The 18,725-nt window shown below is 58.6% G+C and overlaps 1 protein-coding gene across 1 annotated transcript in view; it reads left to right on the forward strand.

The window, feature by feature from the left end:
• The window catches only part of EFNA2 (ephrin A2), a gene marked incomplete at both ends in the record, with an annotated part of 32,636 nt that extends 22,392 nt beyond the window's left edge, over positions 1 to 10,244 (forward strand). Inside the window, 3 exons of the mRNA XM_079546905.1 lie at positions 7,157 to 7,449; positions 8,849 to 8,914; positions 10,123 to 10,244. Of these exons, the coding sequence (XP_079403031.1) occupies positions 7,157 to 7,449; positions 8,849 to 8,914; positions 10,123 to 10,244 (481 nt within the window). The remainder of the gene's footprint in view (positions 1 to 7,156; positions 7,450 to 8,848; positions 8,915 to 10,122) is intronic.
• Between the last annotated feature and the right edge of the window lie 8,481 nt (positions 10,245 to 18,725).

Here is an 18,725-nt window from a genome sequence, read left to right on the forward strand (position 1 = left end):
ATGGGATGGGATGGGATGGGATGGGGTGGGATGGGGTGGGATGGGATGGGATGGGGTGGGATGGGGGTGGGATGGGGTGGGATGGGATGGGGTGGGATGGGGTGGGATGGGATGGGATGGGATGGGATGGGATGGGATGGGATGGGATGGGATGGGGGTGGGATGGGGGTGGGATGGGGTGGGATGGGGTGGGATGGGATGGGATGGGATGGGATAGGGTGGGATGGGATGGGGAGGGATGGGATGGGATGGGATGGGATGGGATGGGATGGGGTGGGATGGGATGGGATCGTTGGGGTGATGCAGGCGTTGTGTTTCTCCAGTGTGAGTGATGCTGGTGGCACAGCTGCAATGGCTGCACCCTCACCATACTGCACCCATGCCGGTGCTGCAGAGCGTTGGCCATGCGCGGAAACGCCGCGTTGCAGCAGGGTGTGCGAGCTGGAGGGGAATGAGGGAAACTGTCCTGGCTGGAAGGAATCACAGCCCTTCTCTACTGGCTCTCCGCCCATGCCAAGCATCTTAGCAACACGTGTAAATAAGTGTTGAGCGTGGTCCTCGAGACGGGGCAGGTGTGGGTGGTGCTGGGGTGGATGCAGAGCGCCGAGGGCTGAGCTCTGCCCGCCTGGTGAGTCCCCAAAAGCAGCCCCAAGAGCTGCTCCATTTCCCCACGTGAGCTCCATGCGGGACACCCTCTGCAGCCCAGGCACGGGGACGAGCACACGGCACACATCTCCGCACCGCAGCGCTGCGCTCAGCATCGCAGCTCCGAGGCTCAGTAATGGGGCCGGCTAAGGAGAAAAAAAAGAAACAGATGGGAAAACTAGCTTAAACGTTCCCGGCGTGAAGTCCATTGCTGGCCACGGACATGCCAGGAACCAGCAGAGCGCCGGGATTAATGGAGAAAAGAGCCGGAGCGCTGCGGAAAGGATCACGCGTCCGCGCCTCCTCCCGCGGGAGTCAATTCCCCCCGGCCCCGCGGGATGGGCGCTGCCTGGCGCTGCGTTTCATCGCCTTTTGCTGTTTTCTCGCACGTTTTCGCGGCGGGGGGAGCGCAGCGCGGGGCCGCCGGTATCCGCGTGGCTATTTGCATTTCCATCAGGTTGCGCTCAGCAGACGGCGCGGGGCGAGGCTGGGGGCTGCGGGGCGCGCCGGTTTATTTTGCGCTGCGAGAGGCTTATTACTGGTGATCACGCTGTGACGATTTGAATGAAGGAGATTGCGGGAGGTGAAGGTGGAAGGGAGAATTTTTTTCGGGGCCGGGTCCCCGCGGCCGGGGGACCCCTGGAGCCGCAGCCCGGTTCTGAGCTTTGCTCCTCTGATGGTTACACACCTCCTAATTTCCAGCCTCAATTTATTCATGGCCAGTTTATACCCATTTGTTTATGTGCCAACGCCGTTCTTCGGCTTAAATAGCTCTTTTCCATCCATAATATCTCCCCCCTAACCCCCCCCCCCCCGCATTGTATTTCAGTGAGTGCAATCATACCTCTTTTCAAGCTGTTCAGGAAAGAAAAAGCTGAATTCTTTAACCCTTGGGACACGGGCTGGTCGTGCAGGGTGTAACCGTGAGACAAACGCCCTGCATCGCTGCGTGGGGCTGCTGAGCTTCACCGGGGCTCCCAGGGAGGGGAGGCTGCTGCGCAAGGGGAAACCGAGGCAATGGGGGCACAAGATGGGATCTGGGCGCTGATACCCCAAAGCTTTGGGTGCTTTTGTGAGGTTTGCGGGGCAGGGGCGAGAGGGGAGCGTTCAGCGTCCTCTGAGGGTCACCGGGATCTGAATTGAGATGAGATTGAAAAAAATGAGCTCGAGTCGGAGAGCGCGTGTCCTGCCTCGGCAAACAGGAGCGGCGCGGCCGCGGCGCCGGCAGGTGGGCACCGACAGCGGCTGCAGGAACCGGGGGTGCCGGGGGAAGGCTGGCACCCTGCAGTGCTCTGGGGATGTTCGTTTCCTGGGGGTTGTAGGAAAAGCATTAAAGCAAAACCGGTGTGGAGCGCAGGTTCGTGCGGCGTCACCTGCTGTGGGGCTGTGCCCCAAGGGTGGGCTTTTGGGCTGCTCTCCTTTGTGGAAGGGAAGATGTTGGGAGGGCGGCACCTGAGTGATGCTGTGTCTGTGTCCATGTGTCCATGTCCGTGTCTGTGTCCATATCTGTGTCCATGTCTGTGTCCGTGTCCATATCTGTGTCCATGTCCGTGTCTGTGTCCATATCTGTGTCCATGTCTGTGTCTGTGTCCATGTCTGTGCCCATTTCTGTGCCCATGTCTGTGTCCATGTCTGTGTCCATGTCCATGTCTGTGTCTGTGTCCGTGTCTGTGTCCCTTGTCCCTGCAGCGAGGCGCTTCGTTAGCGCAAAGATTTTATTCCAGGCAATTTCACTCTGATGGGTTTCCGCTCTTATCATGCAAAAGGACCCAGCACAATGATGCCAGGCGAGTTCTCAATTAACAGCTTCCAGGGATGAGGATGAGGGATGCAGCACGGGGGCAGCGCGGGCGCCGGGACTCCCATGGCCCAGGTCATCCCCCTCGGCCACCCCATGGGGATTCCTCAGGCCGGGGGGGGCTGTGGGGTTGGGGCAGCCCCATCCTTCGGCCAGCAGAGCAGGCCGGGCTGTCAGGCAGCACTAACGGTAACGAATGCCCCTAATGAAGCACCCAATTAGCCAGGATCCCAGCCTTAATGGTAGCTGACAGAGCTGAAAGCTGCGAGTAGTCAATTGTCAAGTGCAGCATCCCATCGGAGGGAGACGCCAGGGCTGCTCCATTCATCTCTGTCACGGAGAAACGGCGCTCCTGCCTTAACCCTGGGGCGCTGAGATCCGCAGCCCCCGTGGGCCCCATGGCCCCATAACCCCACAGGCCCAAAGGCCCCGCAGTCACCCCATGGCCTCCACAGGCACAGTCACCCCACAGGCCTCGTGGCCCCATAGGCCCCGCAGGCCCCACAGCCACCGCAAAGACCTGCAGGCCCCGTGGCTCCCATAGGCCCCATAACCACCACAGGCCCCACGGCCCCCACAACCACACCAAGGCCCCACAGGCCCATTTCACCCCATAGACCTCTATACCCCCACAGGCCCATTTCACCCCATAGACCTCTATATCCCCACAGGCCCATTTCACCCCATAGACCTCTATACCCCCACAGGCCCATTTCACCCCATAGACCTCTATATCCCCACAGGCCCATTTCACCCCATAGGCCTCTGTATCCCCACAGGCCCATTTCACCCCATAGACCTCTATATGCCCACAGGCCCATTTCACCCCATAGACCTCTATATCCCCACAGGCCCATTTCACCCCATAGACCTCTATATGCCCACAGGCCCATTTCACCCCATAGACCTCTATATCTCCACAGGCCCATTTCACCCCATAGACCTCTATATCCCCACAGGCCCCACAGACCCCACAGCCACCTAGGTCCCATAGACCTCATGACCATCACAGACCCCACGGCCCCAGAGCCCCATATCCCCCCACAGACCCCACAGCCACCCCAAGACCTCATAGGCTCCATACCCCCAGAGGCTGCACAGATCCCATATCCCCCACAGGGCCCCGAGTCCTCAGCCCCACACATGGCAGCAAACTCTCCCGCCCCACTCACAGCCGAGGCAGCCGCCACATCTCCCTTTGTGCTGCTGCATTTCACCATTTTTTCACCATTTTACGCCGTTTGCTTTGTCGTTTTTTGGGTTTTTTTTTTTTTTGCCACTCTGTGTCACACGGTAACACCCCACCGCCGCCATCACTCCCAGCCGTGGAGGTTTTTATTTTATTTTCTATTTCAAACCAGACGAATTAGCGCCGTGCCTCATTTAGACAGCTCCAATCCCACTCCTTCTAATTAGCACGGCCTGGCAGCCCTGCTGCGGCTACGGCGTTCCAGGCGGCGGGTTTTTAAAACGCTGTTGACATTTTGCGGACTGAACGACTTAAACGATAACAAATTAGCAGACGGCGCCGTGCGCTGCCCGCAGCCCTGCGTCCCCTCGTGCGGTGGGGATGGTTTTGTAGGGAGGGGTGTCTGTAAAGATTGGCTGGAAGGAAAAGGCAGGGTGGACCCAAGACAGAAGCACAGGAAGATGAGGGACCTGGGGTGGGGGTTGTGTCCTTGTTACATGGAGACGGGGACCTTGGGCACGTGGAAGTGGGGACCCTTGTTACGTGGAAATGGGGGCATTTGGCACATGGAGGTGGGGACCTTTGGCACGTGGAGATGGGGACCCTTGTTACATAGAGATGGGGACCTTTGGCACATGGAGGTGGGGACCTTTGGCACATGGAAGTGGGAACCCTTGTTACGCAGAGATGGGGACCCTTGGCACAAGGAAATGGGGACCTTTGGTACAAGGAAATGGGGACCTTTGGCACATGGAAATGGGGACATTAGGCACATGGAGGTGGAGACCTTTGGCACATGGTGATGGGGACCTTTGCCATATGGAAATGGGGACATTTGGCACATGGAGGTGGAGACCTTTGGCACATGGAGGTGGGGACCCTTGTTACATAGAGATGGGGACCTTTGGCACATGGAGATGGGGACCTTTGGCACATGGAGGTGGGAACCTTTGTTACGTAGAGATGGGGACCCTTGGCACATGGAAATGGGGACCTTTGGCACATGGAGATGGGGACCCTTGTTACGTAGAGATGGGGACCTTTGGCACATGGAAATGGGGACCTTTGGCACATGGAGGTGGGGACCTTTGGCACATGGAGATGGGGACCCTTGTTACGTAGAGATGGGGACCCTTGGCACATGGAGATGGGGACCCTTGGCACATGGAGGTGGGGACCTTTGGCACATGGAAATGGGGACCTTTGGCACATGGAGGTGGGGACCTTTGGCACATGGAGATGGGGACCCTTGTTACGTAGAGATGGGGACCCTTGGAACATGGAGATGGGGACCTTTGGCACATGGAAATGGGGACCTTTGGCACATGGAGGTGGGGATATGCTTTGCTCCTCCATCCCCATCCCTGTACGCCCTGGAGGATGAGCCCCATCTGGGAGTGCTGCATGGCGCCGTGTGCCACCCAGGGCTGTAGGGATGGGGGTGCAGCGTGGCATTGCCAAGGCTGGGATGCCCAGCTGTCTGTGCTGCCTGTCCCTGGGTGCCAGCACTGTCTCTGTGTCCCACCATGACCCGTGTCCCCCCAGCCTGTCCTGTCCTAACGCTGCTCCCTAAAACCTCCTTCTCTTTACACTTTGTGCCTTCTGACCCTTGCGTTGGGTCACGTCTATGGGGCACAGTGGGGATGGGGACACAAGGGCACTGCTGCTGACCCCCCCCCCCAATCACAGTGTTCCCAACCAGAAGTCCATTGTGGGGGGATGGGCTGGGGGGGGGTTAAGGACCCACCTCCAGCTGAGAGCCCCACACTGGGACTGAGCTCCCCACTGCTCCCCAGCCCCGTCTGCTCCATTCATCGCAGCTAATCAGCTTTAATTCACCACTTTGTCAGTCCAGCAAAAGCCCTTGGAGTCGGTCGATCTTTTTCTTCCCCCTCCCTATCCCCAAAACATAATTATTATTATTATTCCCCTGATGAGCGCGAGCCCTTCTGTTACAATCGCCTTTTCGCTCGGACTTAAATAACAATCATTAAAATAAATAATTTTTTTAAATAAAAGGAAGGGAGAGGAGCTTTGCACATTTTTCTTCTTCATTTTTTTTTTTTTTATTGTTTCGTATGTGTTTGAAATTGTTTCCCAGTAAATCGCGGCCCTTTGTATTAATTTTACATTTTAAAATGTTACCTTGCCAGGGGCAGGGTTGGCACAGCCGACTTGGAAAAGGAGAGGGAAGGAGAGAGAGAAAAGCCCTTCTCCTTAATTAGCGCGTTTCCCTGTGTGATCAGAGCGCTTATGAAGTGGGTAACGGGTGGGAGGGCGGAAGGATTGGACCCCCCCCCCCCATATACACCTCATCCCTGCATCCCTTTTTGGGGTGCCAGTTTGGTCGACCGCTTCCTGGGCTGTCATTGTCCCCATTGGGGGCACAGGGGGCATCCGTGTGATGAGTTGCAGCCAGCCTCAGCCTGGGTGCTCAGGGAGGAGCACAGGGCAGCGCTTTGGATGGGAGGGGGGGGGGGGGGAAGGTGGGTGCTCAGGGTGCAAACCATCAGCAGTATGGGATGTCTATGGGATACGGCGCCGCCGTGCCCAAGAGCAGCACTGCAGGAGCTTCCAATTCATGAGCAAAGAGGGGGAAAAAAAAGAGCAGAACTGCTGTGTTGGTGTCCTGGGGGGCACAGAGCTGCGCTGGGGGGCTGCAGCTGGGGGTCCCTGGGGTGCCAGGGGCAAGGGCCAGGTGCTGCAGGGTGGGAGCTGCCACGCGCAGCCTTCTCCCGTCTCTGCTAATCCCTTAATCTCTCAGATAATCAGTGCCAAAAACGCAAATTACAATAGGATTGTGGCACGCATCGGCATTAATACCAAAAGGGTCGATGCTATCGTGGTGAATAATGATTTTGTGCTACTTAGTAGTGAGCGTCGCGGGCTTATTAATCTTACAACAAGGAGGTGCCGGGTTTGGTCTTGTGGGGTTGGTGTGAGGGGGGCGCTGGGGGTTTTGGGGGGGGGAAATGGTCTAATGGTGGGGGGTGCAGCTGGGGGGTGAGGGTTAGGGTTAGGGGAGGGTTAGGGGTCAGGGTGGAGGTCAGGGGTGGGGATGTGGTTATGGGCAGGGTTGGGGTTGGGGTTGGGGTCGGGGTTGGGGTTGGGGTTCAGGGTTGGGGTCGGGGTTGGGGTTCAGAGCTGGGGTCGGGGTTGGGGTTCAGAGCTGGGGTCGGGGTCGGGGTTGGGGTTGGGGTCGGGGTTGGGGTTCAGAGCTGGGGTCAGGGTTGGGGTTGGGGTTCAGAGCTGGGGTTGGGGTTGGGGTCGGGGTTGGGGTTCAGGGTTGGGTTCAGGGTTGGGGTTGGGGTTCAAAGCTGGGGTTGGGGTTGGGGTCGGGGTTGGGGTTCAGGGTTGGGGTTGGGGTCAGGGCTGGGGTCGGGGTTGGGGTTCAGAGCTGGGATCAGGGTCCGGGTTGGGGTCGGGGTCGGGGTTGGGGTTCAGAGCTGGGGTCAGGGTTGGGATTGGGGTTCAGAGCTGGGGTCGGGGTTGGGGATGCTGCTGCTGACGCTGCTGTGCTGCAGGTTCCACCGCGGGGATTACACGGTGGAGGTGAGCATCAATGACTACCTGGACATTTATTGCCCGCACTACGAGGAGCCGCTGCCCGCCGAGCGCATGGAGCGCTACGTCCTCTACATGGTGAACTACGAGGGTCACGCGTCCTGCGACCACCGGCAGAAAGGCTTCAAACGTTGGGAGTGCAACCGCCCCGACTCGCCCAGCGGACCCCTCAAATTCTCAGAGAAGTTTCAGCTCTTCACTCCCTTCTCGCTGGGCTTCGAGTTTCGCCCCGGCCACGAGTATTACTACATCTGTGAGTGCGGATGGCGCCCGTAGCGCGGCCCCAAAACAGCCCAGCAGCCCAGCACCCCCTGCTTTAACATCCAGAGCAGCAGGAGGAGAACCGTGGGGAGCGAGCAGAGCAGAGGAACAGAATGAAAATAAACGAGCGCCCGCGACCCCGGCGCCCAGCGTGGCACAGGAGGCGCCGCCGCCGCTCTCCTCGCCGTGCTTATCTCCCTTATTATTTCTCCCCCTTTTTGCTAAAGCGTCTGTTTGCAGCCCACTTAATTTGTTCCTTTTATCTATATTAAATTACCATTTCCCCCCTCCCCCCCAGCTCTCTTCCCCCTGCAAAATGTCGCTCGCCAAATAGCCGTGCCCGCAACTCTCCCTTCCCCCCTCCTCTTTGCCCCCCGTGCCCCGATTTATTCCATATATATATGAAAATATATATATCTTATTATTTTATTTATTTATTTTTTATTTTTAACGTCGTTAGGGAGAGATTACACAGAAGTAAATGGCGAAGCTGATCATTGCTAAACCGGTTAGGATTCATGTCATGCGGAACATTAGAAATTACGCCTCTTTGAGGCGCCGTATTTAGCAGACATGAAAGAAAAGAAATTACCTCCTCCTCGAGCTCACAAATTGGAATGCCATTAACCTCCCGGGCACGGGGATGGCGGCCGTGCTGCTGCGCTGGGTCAAGGGCACGTGGGGACCCTGGGGACAACACAGAGCCGTGACCTTCCCCGAATGCTGAGATCACAGCGCAAGGGAAGGGAAGAAGAGGGGAAGGGGAGAAGTGCTGCGTGCTGCCCCCGGCTGCGTCCTGGAGGTGGGGGTGGTGGTGGCACGGAGCTGGGGGGGACAGGTGGGTGTTCCCCCCCCTCCACTGCCAGCTCTCGTGTGAGCCAGGCCCCAGTTCTCCCCTCCATCCTGTTCAGATTAAACTTTATTGTGAGTAATGCTCCCTCCTGTCCTTTAATTCCAAAATAAGAAAGGAGAAGGGAGGAGAAAAGCAAATGAAATTCCTTTAAAAACATGTATATAAAAATCAGTTTCTCGTATTGAGCGGGGACTTTCACCACGGCAATTATTGCGCTCGCTCCCATTGTCTCTCCCAGTGAGCTCTGGTTCGCTCTGCCTTCTCCTCCCCCTGCCATGCAGACCCACTGAGCTCTGCCCCACGGTGCACGGAGCCACCAGGGCCACCTCCTGCCCCCACAGAGCCCCCAGCCCCATCCTCTGCATCCCGTCCCCCCCCAGCTGTGTGCCCCCTGTGGGGCTGCTGCAGCTGAGCATCGAGGCCGTGCCACGGTGGGTCTCTGCTCTGAGCCCCCGCCTCGGCAGCGCAGTGCGGGGGGTTCCGAGCCGCTGTTCTGCTCTCACGCAGCCACTTCTCTCTGCTTTGTGCTCCTCTGCAGCTGCGTCTCCCCCGAACGTGGTGGACAGACCCTGCCTCAAGCTGAAGGTTTACGTTCGGCCGACGAGTAAGTGATGCGTGGGGCCACAGCCGTGCACCCACAGCGGGGGGACGTGGCGTACATTTGGCTGGGGGGGGGGTTGGAAGATGTGGGGCAGGAGCTGCTCGCAGTGCCACGTCCCATCCCTGCAGCACAGCGGTCCCCAGGGCTGGGGGTTGGGGGGGTGGCACGTGGCCGAGGTCGCTGCCCGCTGGGTTCCAGATAGAGGGAAAAAAATGATAATCTCTGCACAGTGGCTACTTTTCAGAATCAAATAACTCAGCCATTTAAAAAAACAAATTAATAATTTTCTTCTCCTGTTAACGTGTAATTAGCAAATGGCAGCAGCTCTCCCTGGGGAAGGGCTGAGTGCCTGCGAAATGTCACCATTTAAAAGGATGTCTTTCTTTTTTTTCCCTATTTGCATGGCTTTAAAATAAAACCCAATATAATGAAACCATCTGTAAAAAATCATTCTGTTTTGTTCAGGACTGGGGCACGGTGGGGGGAGCCCATCTCTCCCGATATCATTTTTGATTCTTTTTTTCTATACTATTTTTAATAATGTCAGGATTACATTTCGTAGGGCCGCCTTCGTGCAGCGTCGTGAAGGGAGTTTTCTCCCCACTCCTTGGGGGTCCCCAGGGCTCCCCAGGGTCTGTTTGGTGCTGCTCCCTGTGCCCTGGGATGCACATCCCTGCCATTGACCCTGCAGGATGGAGAGTGGCGTTGAGGGCAGCGCTGCTTTTCCTGGCCGTGGCTCCATCCAGATCCTTAATCCAGTGATCAGCGTGAGCAGGCAGAGCCCGGGGAGAGCGTTAAGAGCTTGAGTCACCGTTTGACTCGGAGAGCCGAAGGCGCCACGCTGCTGGGCCGGCTCCAGGCCTGGCTGCTGTCCGAGCTGCTCGCATTTTGGATCCCATCCACCTCGTGCAGAACTGCCTGCATGTTTGGCACACGGGGACAGGACCCCCAGCACGTCCCTGTGGTGCTCAGCCCCGTGCAGAGACGTTCTCTAGGAGCCGCAGAGCCCCGTGTGCTGCTCCATCAGCGGGCAGAGCCCTTTAGTTTGAAGGATGCCATTATTTTTTGGGGACGCAGGGGTTTGGTGCCTGGCTGTGGGGCTGAGGGGTTGCCACACACAGCAGCCATCCGGACCCCATTCTGGTGCCACGTAGCCGCAGTTCTGGGCAGGCTGCGCCATCTCACACCTCTCCTCTCTTTCCTTTTTGCAGACGATTCCCTCTATGAGTCCCCAGAGCCCATCTTCACCAGCAACAACTCGTGCTGCAGCCTTGCAGTGCCGCGTGCCGTGCTGGTGGCTGCGCCGGTCTTCTGGACTCTGCTGGGCTCCTAGCGCCGCGGGACGGACGGACGGACGGACGGATGGGACGGGACAGCCTGAGCACCACCACGGGACAGAAGTGGGGCTGCAGCACTGCCAGGAGCCTCACTGCACCCTGCCCGACCGCATCCTGCCCTGCGCTGCAGCAGGGAGCGGGGATCCCGCCGTGCGCACGGATTGCGCCCGTCCCCGCGGCAGCGAGCCTCCCGTAGGATGGCTGCTTTTTACATTTCTAGACCAAATAGAGTCCTGTTGGGTGGTTGGTTTTGTTTTTGTTTTTGTTTTTTTTTTTTCTATTTTCTTTTTTTTTTTTCTCCTCCTTTTGAAAGATCTTTATTTCCGTTGGCTGGTTCTGCTCGGGTTGCTGCCCCGTGTCAGACTGACCCACACGGGGTCCCTTTGTGGCACGCTGCCTTCGCCCGGCGCGGCGAGATGGATGGACAGATGGATGCAGCAGCACAGTGCCACTCACACACAAGGGGCAGAACCCCGGATGGACACGAGGAAAGCGGGGCAGCCCCGTCTCCATTGCTCACCATTCCCGTGGGGCAGCGATGCAGCAGTGCCTGGGGGTCCTGCACGGCACCGGGAGCCCCTGCGGGCGCTCGGCTGGATCCGGGGCTGGAGCGGGGCAGTGGGCTCTGCCTGCGCCTCGCTGGGGCTGGATCTCCCCCACCAGGACGGAGCAGCCTTTGCGCCTGCGTTCTCCTCCTCACTGCCTCCCAGCACAGCTCCACCATCGGCGGCGTCCGGGGGGGGCTGCAGATGGGGCCACGCACAGCCGTGCCCACGGTGCCCCCGACGGCTTTGGCTTCTTCTCCTCTTCCTTTCCTGCAGCCGTGCGGAAATCCCGATCTGCCGTCAGCCCCTCAGCACGGGGCCGGGAGATGAACCAGAGAGGGGCCCGACCCCTCCTCGCCTTAAATCCGGGACTGTGCCTCCCACCCCCTGGGGGCTCACGCTGGGGACGGCGGCCCCGAGCTCCGTCCCATGGACACGTTCCCCACTCGGCCCCCCCCCCCCCGTCCCTTCTGTTGGGGTCGGGCCCCCCCCCCCCTGTACATACAGCCTCCAGGCACTACTATACTGTGAGCGTATTTTGGGGTTGTTTTTGTTTTTTGTTTTTTTTTTTGGAATTATGTATTGTCGAGAATGAATTTTATGGAAGGGTTTATTTTATTTTGATTTGATTCTGTTGATTTTTCTAGACTTAGGACTTTGCTGAAATCTCTGCAATAAGCTCATCTCGAACCATCCCAAAAAAAAAAAAAAAAAAAAAAAAAAAAAAAAAACCCTAAAAAAAAAAAATAATAATAATACAAAACGACACTAAAAAAAAAAACAAAACAAATGCATTCCTTCCCCCTTGTGCCCCCCCCTGTCCCTGTGTGTCCTGACCGGGTCGTGGTTCTGGAAGGCAGATGGGTGCATCATGGCTCTCCTGGCACCGGTACCCCTGGGGGCCCCCCCTGTAGCGGCCCCCCCCCCCCCCCCTCCCCTTTTTGGCCTTCGGTCTGTGTTTTATATATATATAGATTATATATATAAATATCTATATTGTGTACAGCGACTGTGAGAGAGTTGGGGAGCAGCGCTGAGGCAGCAGCACTCGCAGGGAGCTCTGAGCAGAGGGGGGGGGGCCAGGGGGGGGAAAGGGGGGGGGGGGGGGGGGGGGGGGTCGCTTGGGTCAGTCTTTGCATTGGGAGCAGCCCATGGTGGGCGCTGGGGTTTGGGGGTTTTTTTTGTGTGTTGGTCTCCTATAGCTTCGTCCTTTCGCCACGCCGCTTTTCGTCCTCGACGTCGTGCTGATGGTATCCGGATCACCACCTCATTTGGATTCTGTATTTTTTTATAATAAAATAAAAATAAATGTCATGTGAGGCCCCCTCCCCCCCCCTCCCCCCCTCCCTCCTTCTTGCTTTGGAGACGTGCCTTTCCCTGCCGCCGTGCTGCGGGATGAGCCTGGATGCTGCTCCGACCCAGCAGTGCTGGGGTGCAGTGGGGTGCAGTGAGGTACACTGGGATGCAATGGGGTGCACTGGGGTGCAGTGGGATACAGTGAAGTGCACTGGGATGTAGTGGGGTGCAGTGAGGTGCACTGGGATACAGTGGGGTGCAGTGAGGTACACGAATGCAGTGGGGTGCAGTGGGATGCAGTGAGGTACACTGGGGTGCAGTGAGATGCACTGGAATGCAGTGGGGTGCAGTGAGGTGCACTGGGATGCAGTGAAGTGCAGTGAGGTACACGAATGCAGTGGGGTGCAGTGAGGTACACTGGGATGCAGTGGGGTGCAGTGAGGTACACAAATGCAGTGGGATGCAGTGAGGTACAGTGGGGTGCAGTGAGATGCACTGGAATGCAGTGGGGTGCAGTGAGATGCACTGGGATGCAGTGGGGATGCAGTGGGGTGGCCACGCTCAGCTCCCTCCCTGCTCCCCGGCCCCACTGGTAACAAAGGGGCCGTGACGCCAGACCGCCGAGCTGGGTGGCGTGTTAATTACGGGAAGGATTTAATTACCACCTTAATGAATAATAATGGATATTAAATTAATTAATATGCAATTGTTGATAGTATTTAATTATCAGAGGTGCTGCAGCCCGGCAGGTGGGCGCTGCGGGGTGGGACGCACACGGCGCCTCCCCGGGCGCTGCTCTGCCTCCGTTTCCCCGTGTGCCATTTTGGGGTTGGTGACATCCCTGAGGTCCCCCCCCTCGATGCTGCTGCCACCAGGTGTCCCCCCAGGGCTTCCCCACCCCTCAGAGCCGCTGTCCCGTGGCACAGCAGCCCTGGCACCAGACACCCATCGGAGCAGCGTTGTGTTTCTCACAGCCCCACACAACTTTTCTCGTGCGGCCCCGCGTTCGTTCCCAGCGTTCAGCGCACATTGCAGCATAATGAGCAGAATAGGAACAATCCGCCGTTAATTAATGCAAGCCCGTACAGCTGATCCGAGGCTCTGAAGTTTGCCACGAGAGGGTGAAAAACTCATTTTGCTTTTTAATGGGACCATCTGCGTGCCAGCACCGACGGAACGGGACCGAGGCGCGCCGGGAGAGCGCCTGGGGGGGGCGGGAAGGAGCGACGGCGTGAGGCTTTTTCAGCCCGGATTCATGATTTTTTTAACACATGGGGTTGGAAATACGGAGTTAAAAATAGCGAGCTGGCAGGAGCAAGGCTGAGACGGATCGTCGTTAGTAATTAATTAATGGAGTCAGAGATTTTTAAGGCCTGAAAGGGCTCGGTTTGGCTCAGCCAGGTTTTGAGCTCCGGAATGGGCTGTGTGGTTTTGGTGGGAACAGCCCCGTGCCCAACGGAGCGCTGCGGGGTCACACGTCATGTATGGCCAGCAGTGTCTGAAATGGGTTTTTACAGCCCCAGAACACCTGGAGCAGCAATCTCATGTTGTAATTGAAGCTGCAGGTGGGGGCACGCGGAGGTGGGGTGTTTGGGAGCCGTGTGCCCGTCCCACCCCTGTGCAAAAGGCAACTTCGGGAGTGGATCTGGGCTTGATTTGGGTTTCCTGCAGTGCAAAACTCCCCCAGCCCTGAGGTTTGTGCTCTGTGGTTGGGGTTCCCAGGATGATGGGCACAGTGTTGCCCCACAAGTGGTGATGGGCTCTGGGATGCAGCTGCACTGATCCATCAGGATCACAGCACGGGGCTGAGGTGCAACAGGGGCACAGCACAGAGCTCCCCAGGCCTGCTCCCTCCTGCTCCTTTGGCTTTGGTTCCCAGAGGCTGTGCTGTGCTGCTCCCTGCATCCCCCGAGGCGCTGCGCCTTCTCAGTGCTTTGTGCTGGATGTGATCAGTGGGTGCTGCAGGACTCGGGTTCTGTAATGCACCAGGGTTTGCATGGGGCCATCGACACTGCGCAGAGCGCGTCAGGGACCTGGCAGCAGCAGGACCATGGGCTCATCCTTGTGACCCCATCCCTGCAATCCCATCCCTGTGACCCCATCCCCACTACCCCATCCCCGTGACCCCATCCCTGTGACCCCCCATTCCCACTACCCCATCCCTGTGACCCCATCCCTGTGACCACATCCCCATGACCCCATCCCTGTGACCCCATCCCCACTACCCCATCCCCGTGGCCCCATCCCTGTGACCCCATCCCTGTGACCCCCATCCCCACTACCCCATCCCTGTGACCCCATCCCTGTGACCCCCCATCCCCACTACCCCATCCCTGTGACCCCATCCCCGTGGCCCCATCCCTGCAATCTCATCCCTGTGACCCCATCCCTGTGACCCCATCCCCGTGGCCCCATCCCCGTGGCCCTATCCCTGCAATGCCATCCCTGTGACCCCCATCCCCACTACCCCATCCCCACTACCCCATCCCTGTGACCCCCCATCCCCACTACCCCATCCCTGTGACCCCATCCCTGCAATGCCATCCCTGTGACCCCCATCCCCGTGACCCCATCCCCATGGCCCCATCCCCGTGGCCCCATCCCCGTGGCCCCATCCCCGTGACCCCATCCCTGTAATGCCATCCCTGTGACCCCCATCCCCACTACCCCATCCCCATGGCCCCATCCCTGTGACCCCCATCCCCACTACCCCATCCCTGTGACCCCAACCCCGTGGCCCCATCCCCGTGACCCCATCCCTGCAATCCCATCCCTGTGACCCCATCCCCGTGACCCCATCCCCATGGCCCCATCCCTGTGACCCCCATCCCCACCACTCCATCCCTGTGACCCCAACCCCGTGACCCCATCCCCGTGCTCCCTGCCCCCTCCCAGGCTCTGCCGCTGCTCTGTGCCCCCCTCTCCCCCCACGCCACTGCTCTCCTCGTGCTCTGCAGTTGTCACATCTGCGCTTTGTCCCCCGCTCCCCCCTCTCCGCTCCTGTCCCTTATCTCCTGATAGCTACAAGTGATACAGCCACAGCCGTCCCTGGAACAAGCTGCCGGCTGCCGAGCACCCAGGAAAACACCTGCTCAGGGGATGATTTATGGAAATAACACGAGACGGGGAGCGAGGAGAGCTGAGTGCAGCACGTGGGGAGGAACAACTCCGGCACCGGACCGCTCAGCAGGCAGCACCGCAGCATTCTCCCGATGGATGGGGACGCAGAGCTGCTCCTGGATGGGACACGGGGTGAGGACACACGGCGGGGGGACCGGCATCGCGCTCTGCCGCAGAGCCCCTGACGCGCCGTCCCTCTGCGGCCATTGATTTCCATGAAATAAGGCAGCCGGGTGTGTAATTGTGTACAGGCACCGCAGCTCCTTTACATGCCATTCTGCAGGGCCCTCGCCAGCAGGAAATGAAACTTTTCAGGCCACTAGACATTGAGTTCGGTGCTTGAGCTGCTGCGCGTTCCCCCCCCCCCTCCTGCCCGATGGAGAAGGAGGAGGGAGTGGGGCTCTGCATCTCACAGGAGGGGGCGGCGGTGGGGACAGAGGGGCCCCCCGTGGCCCCAGCCCACTGTCGGCTGCTGCTCCGCCTCTGCGGCCCCTATAGCCCAGGGGGGGTCACTCCCCCCGGCACCGAGCCGGCATCGCTCCCCTTGGCGCTCCCGCAAGGTAACCGGCATTATATCCGGACCAATTGCTCCAGCATGATCCTCCTGAATGTTGCACAGCATGTACACGGCGTCTTATGTAAAATACATGCCCCTGGGCGAGGCTTTTAATAGCGCTGCTCCTGCCTGGGGGGGCGGGGGGGCCGCTCTCTGCCACGGCGGTGCCAAGAAATGATTGAAAAGTTGGGGCTCGCCGTGGGGAACACCCCGCTGGGGGGAGCGACGTGTTTTCATTTCCCTGCCAGGTAACAAATGGAAAGAATTGCAATGAATGCTAATGGCCAGGGAGCTGCTGAGGGGCTGGGGACGGGGACAGGAGCCGTCAGCGTTGTGGAGAATGATGCCATCATGGATAGCCTGGCACGCAGCTCATGGGATGCCGTGCGCCGAGCTGCTGCACCAAAACCGATCCTTCTGGAGGCGAAATGGAGCTGTGTGATGCACCGACCCCAGCACACAGCGCAGCTCCAGCACCGAAGGCCCCAGCTCCAGCATCCCCAGCTCCAGCATCCCCAGCTCCAACATCCCCAGCTCCAACATCCCCAGCTCCAACATCCCCAGCTCCAACATCCCCAGCTCCAACATCCCCAGCTCCAGCATCCCCAGCTCCGACATCCCCAGCTCCGACATCCCCAGCTCCGACATCCCCAGCTCCGACATCCCCAGCTCCGACATCCCCAGCTCCGACATCCCCAGCTCCGACATCCCCAGCTCCAACATCCCCAGCTCCAACATCCCCAGCTCTGTTTCATCCACATCCTGCTGGGCAGCACGAAGGGCCGCGCCGTGCCGGGCTGTCGGTAAATGGAGCCGGGCTGTAGGCAGGAGGGTAAACACGGATGAATAGCCTTCATCCACTCCAGTAAATATTTTATATCACACACCAAGAAAAGACACTCCTATTTAAATGATTTATAAAGGAAGATCATGTAGAGGTTTCTATAAAATATGTAGGGCTCCTAATCCCGACATCATCAAGCAAAGAGGACTGAAATCGTATATTACCTTTTCAACAGCCTTGCAGGCTGCAGAGATACAACTGACAAATAAAAGTGTGTTTACAGCTTTTGGGCTCCTCCGGGGAGAAGTAAATCACAGCGGGGGTGGGGAAGGGGAAAGGAAGCCGGAAATTAAGTGGCAATTTCTGTCCGTCACAGCAGCGCGGGGCGGGGGGACAACGGCATCGTCCAGCATCCCACCGCCAGGCCATGGGAGCAGCAGGGAGTGCAGGGATGCAATGGGTGCAGGGATGCAATGGGTGCAGGGATGCAATGGGTGCAGCAGTTCAGTTGCAGCGCTGCAGGCGCAGCGATGCTCATTGCAGACAGATTTGCACGGGGTGCAACCTCCCCCCCCCCCCCCTCCGAGCGAGCAACCTGAGCACAGAAAGAACAAAACCACCCCTCTCCCTCCCCCCCAACCCCATCGGGGATGGAGTTTTTGCATGCACGGCATTCAGGACGAGGCCCACAGGGGTGCACCATGATAACACGGGGTCCTCTCTCCCTACCCCCCCACCCCCCCCATCGGCGCTCCCTGCGCTCTGGGCTCGGAGCAGAGCAATCCCCGCAGGCAGCGCCCGCTGCACGGAGCAGCCCAGACCTTGGCAGTGATTTTGCATGCAGCCACAGGAGCCCCGAGCCGCAGCCAATGGGGCCCTCGGCGGAGCGTTATTAAGGGATTAGCAAGTTGTCTTGGCTCTCAATTGTAGATAAGTGCCGCATTTTGTATTATCTTTTCACACTGCACCGCGAAGGATGACAAAGAGACAACATGGGTGTCATGGCCTTCAGCATATCATTAAGGGTAATTTGTCTTGCGGGGAGGGGGGGGTTGGGGGGTGGCGGGAGGAGAGAGGGAAGGGAGAAGAGGAGGAGAGGGAGAGGAGTCCGAGGGATTAAATGGGAAAATAGGAGATTAGGAGCGAGACGCGAGCTGTGCGGTGGGATGGGGGGCAGAGGAGCCCACGCAGCCCCTTCCCCTGCGAGTGGCACAGAGCAGCCCAAACCCAGCCGGCTCCATCATACCAGCAGCCCCGGCCCAGCTCAGCATCGAGGGGACGGGAGCAGCAGTGCCTGGGTCTGGCAGAGCTCTGCTCCATCGGTCGATCGATCAATCGGGGATAAAGGCGCCGCTATCGATCGGGAGATGGCTTTGCAGAGGCCGGGTAATGGAAATGTGTGTCTGGAGACAGCCACACGGAACGGCCGAGCCCCGGCACTGCCACGGGGACACAAGGGGGGGGGGGGAATCCCACAGCCGTGCCCAGACAGCACCCAAAATCAGCTCAGCTCCTTCCTGACACCGGGGGCACGAACTCAAAGTGCGCAGGAGCTGCACTGGTGTGGGATGGGGATGGGGAAGGGGATGGTGATGGGGATACGGGTGGGGATGGGGTTGGGAATAGGGAGGGGGATGGAGACGGGGATGGGGGTAGGGATGGAGGTGGGGATGGGGGTGTGGACAGGTGTGGGGATTGGGAAGAGGATGGGGGTGGGGATAGGGAAAAGGGTGAGGATGGGGATAGGGGTAGGGATGGGGGTGTGGACAGGTGTGAGGATGGGGACGGGGCATCCTCCCACCCGAATGCCCCCTCCCTCCCCACCCCTTCTGATAATCCTATTTTTGAACCAAGGGATTAGGATCAATACTTCACTCCTAATGCTGCGGTAATACAGTGTTACACCGCCAGCGCCAGATCCCTGCTGAAACACTTAAGGTAGTTTAAACCCATTTGTGTCGGGGAGTGCCGTGAATTCACAACGAGGTTCTTTTTTTTTTTTTCTTCTTTCTTTTCTTTTTTTTTTCTTTTGCAGAGCCGTAGCGCAGCGCTGGTGGATGGGTGCCGTCCCACAGCTGCCTGCTCTGCGCACTGTGCCCTGCAGAGCTGCAAGGGGGGTCAGGGCGACGAGGCCCTCGTGCAAACACCCCTCGTGCAAACCGACGACAGCCGTCGA

The sequence above is a fragment of the Tetrao urogallus genome (assembly GCF_951394365.1).
Source record: "Tetrao urogallus genome assembly, chromosome: 25".
Taxonomy (NCBI): domain Eukaryota; kingdom Metazoa; phylum Chordata; class Aves; order Galliformes; family Phasianidae; genus Tetrao; species Tetrao urogallus.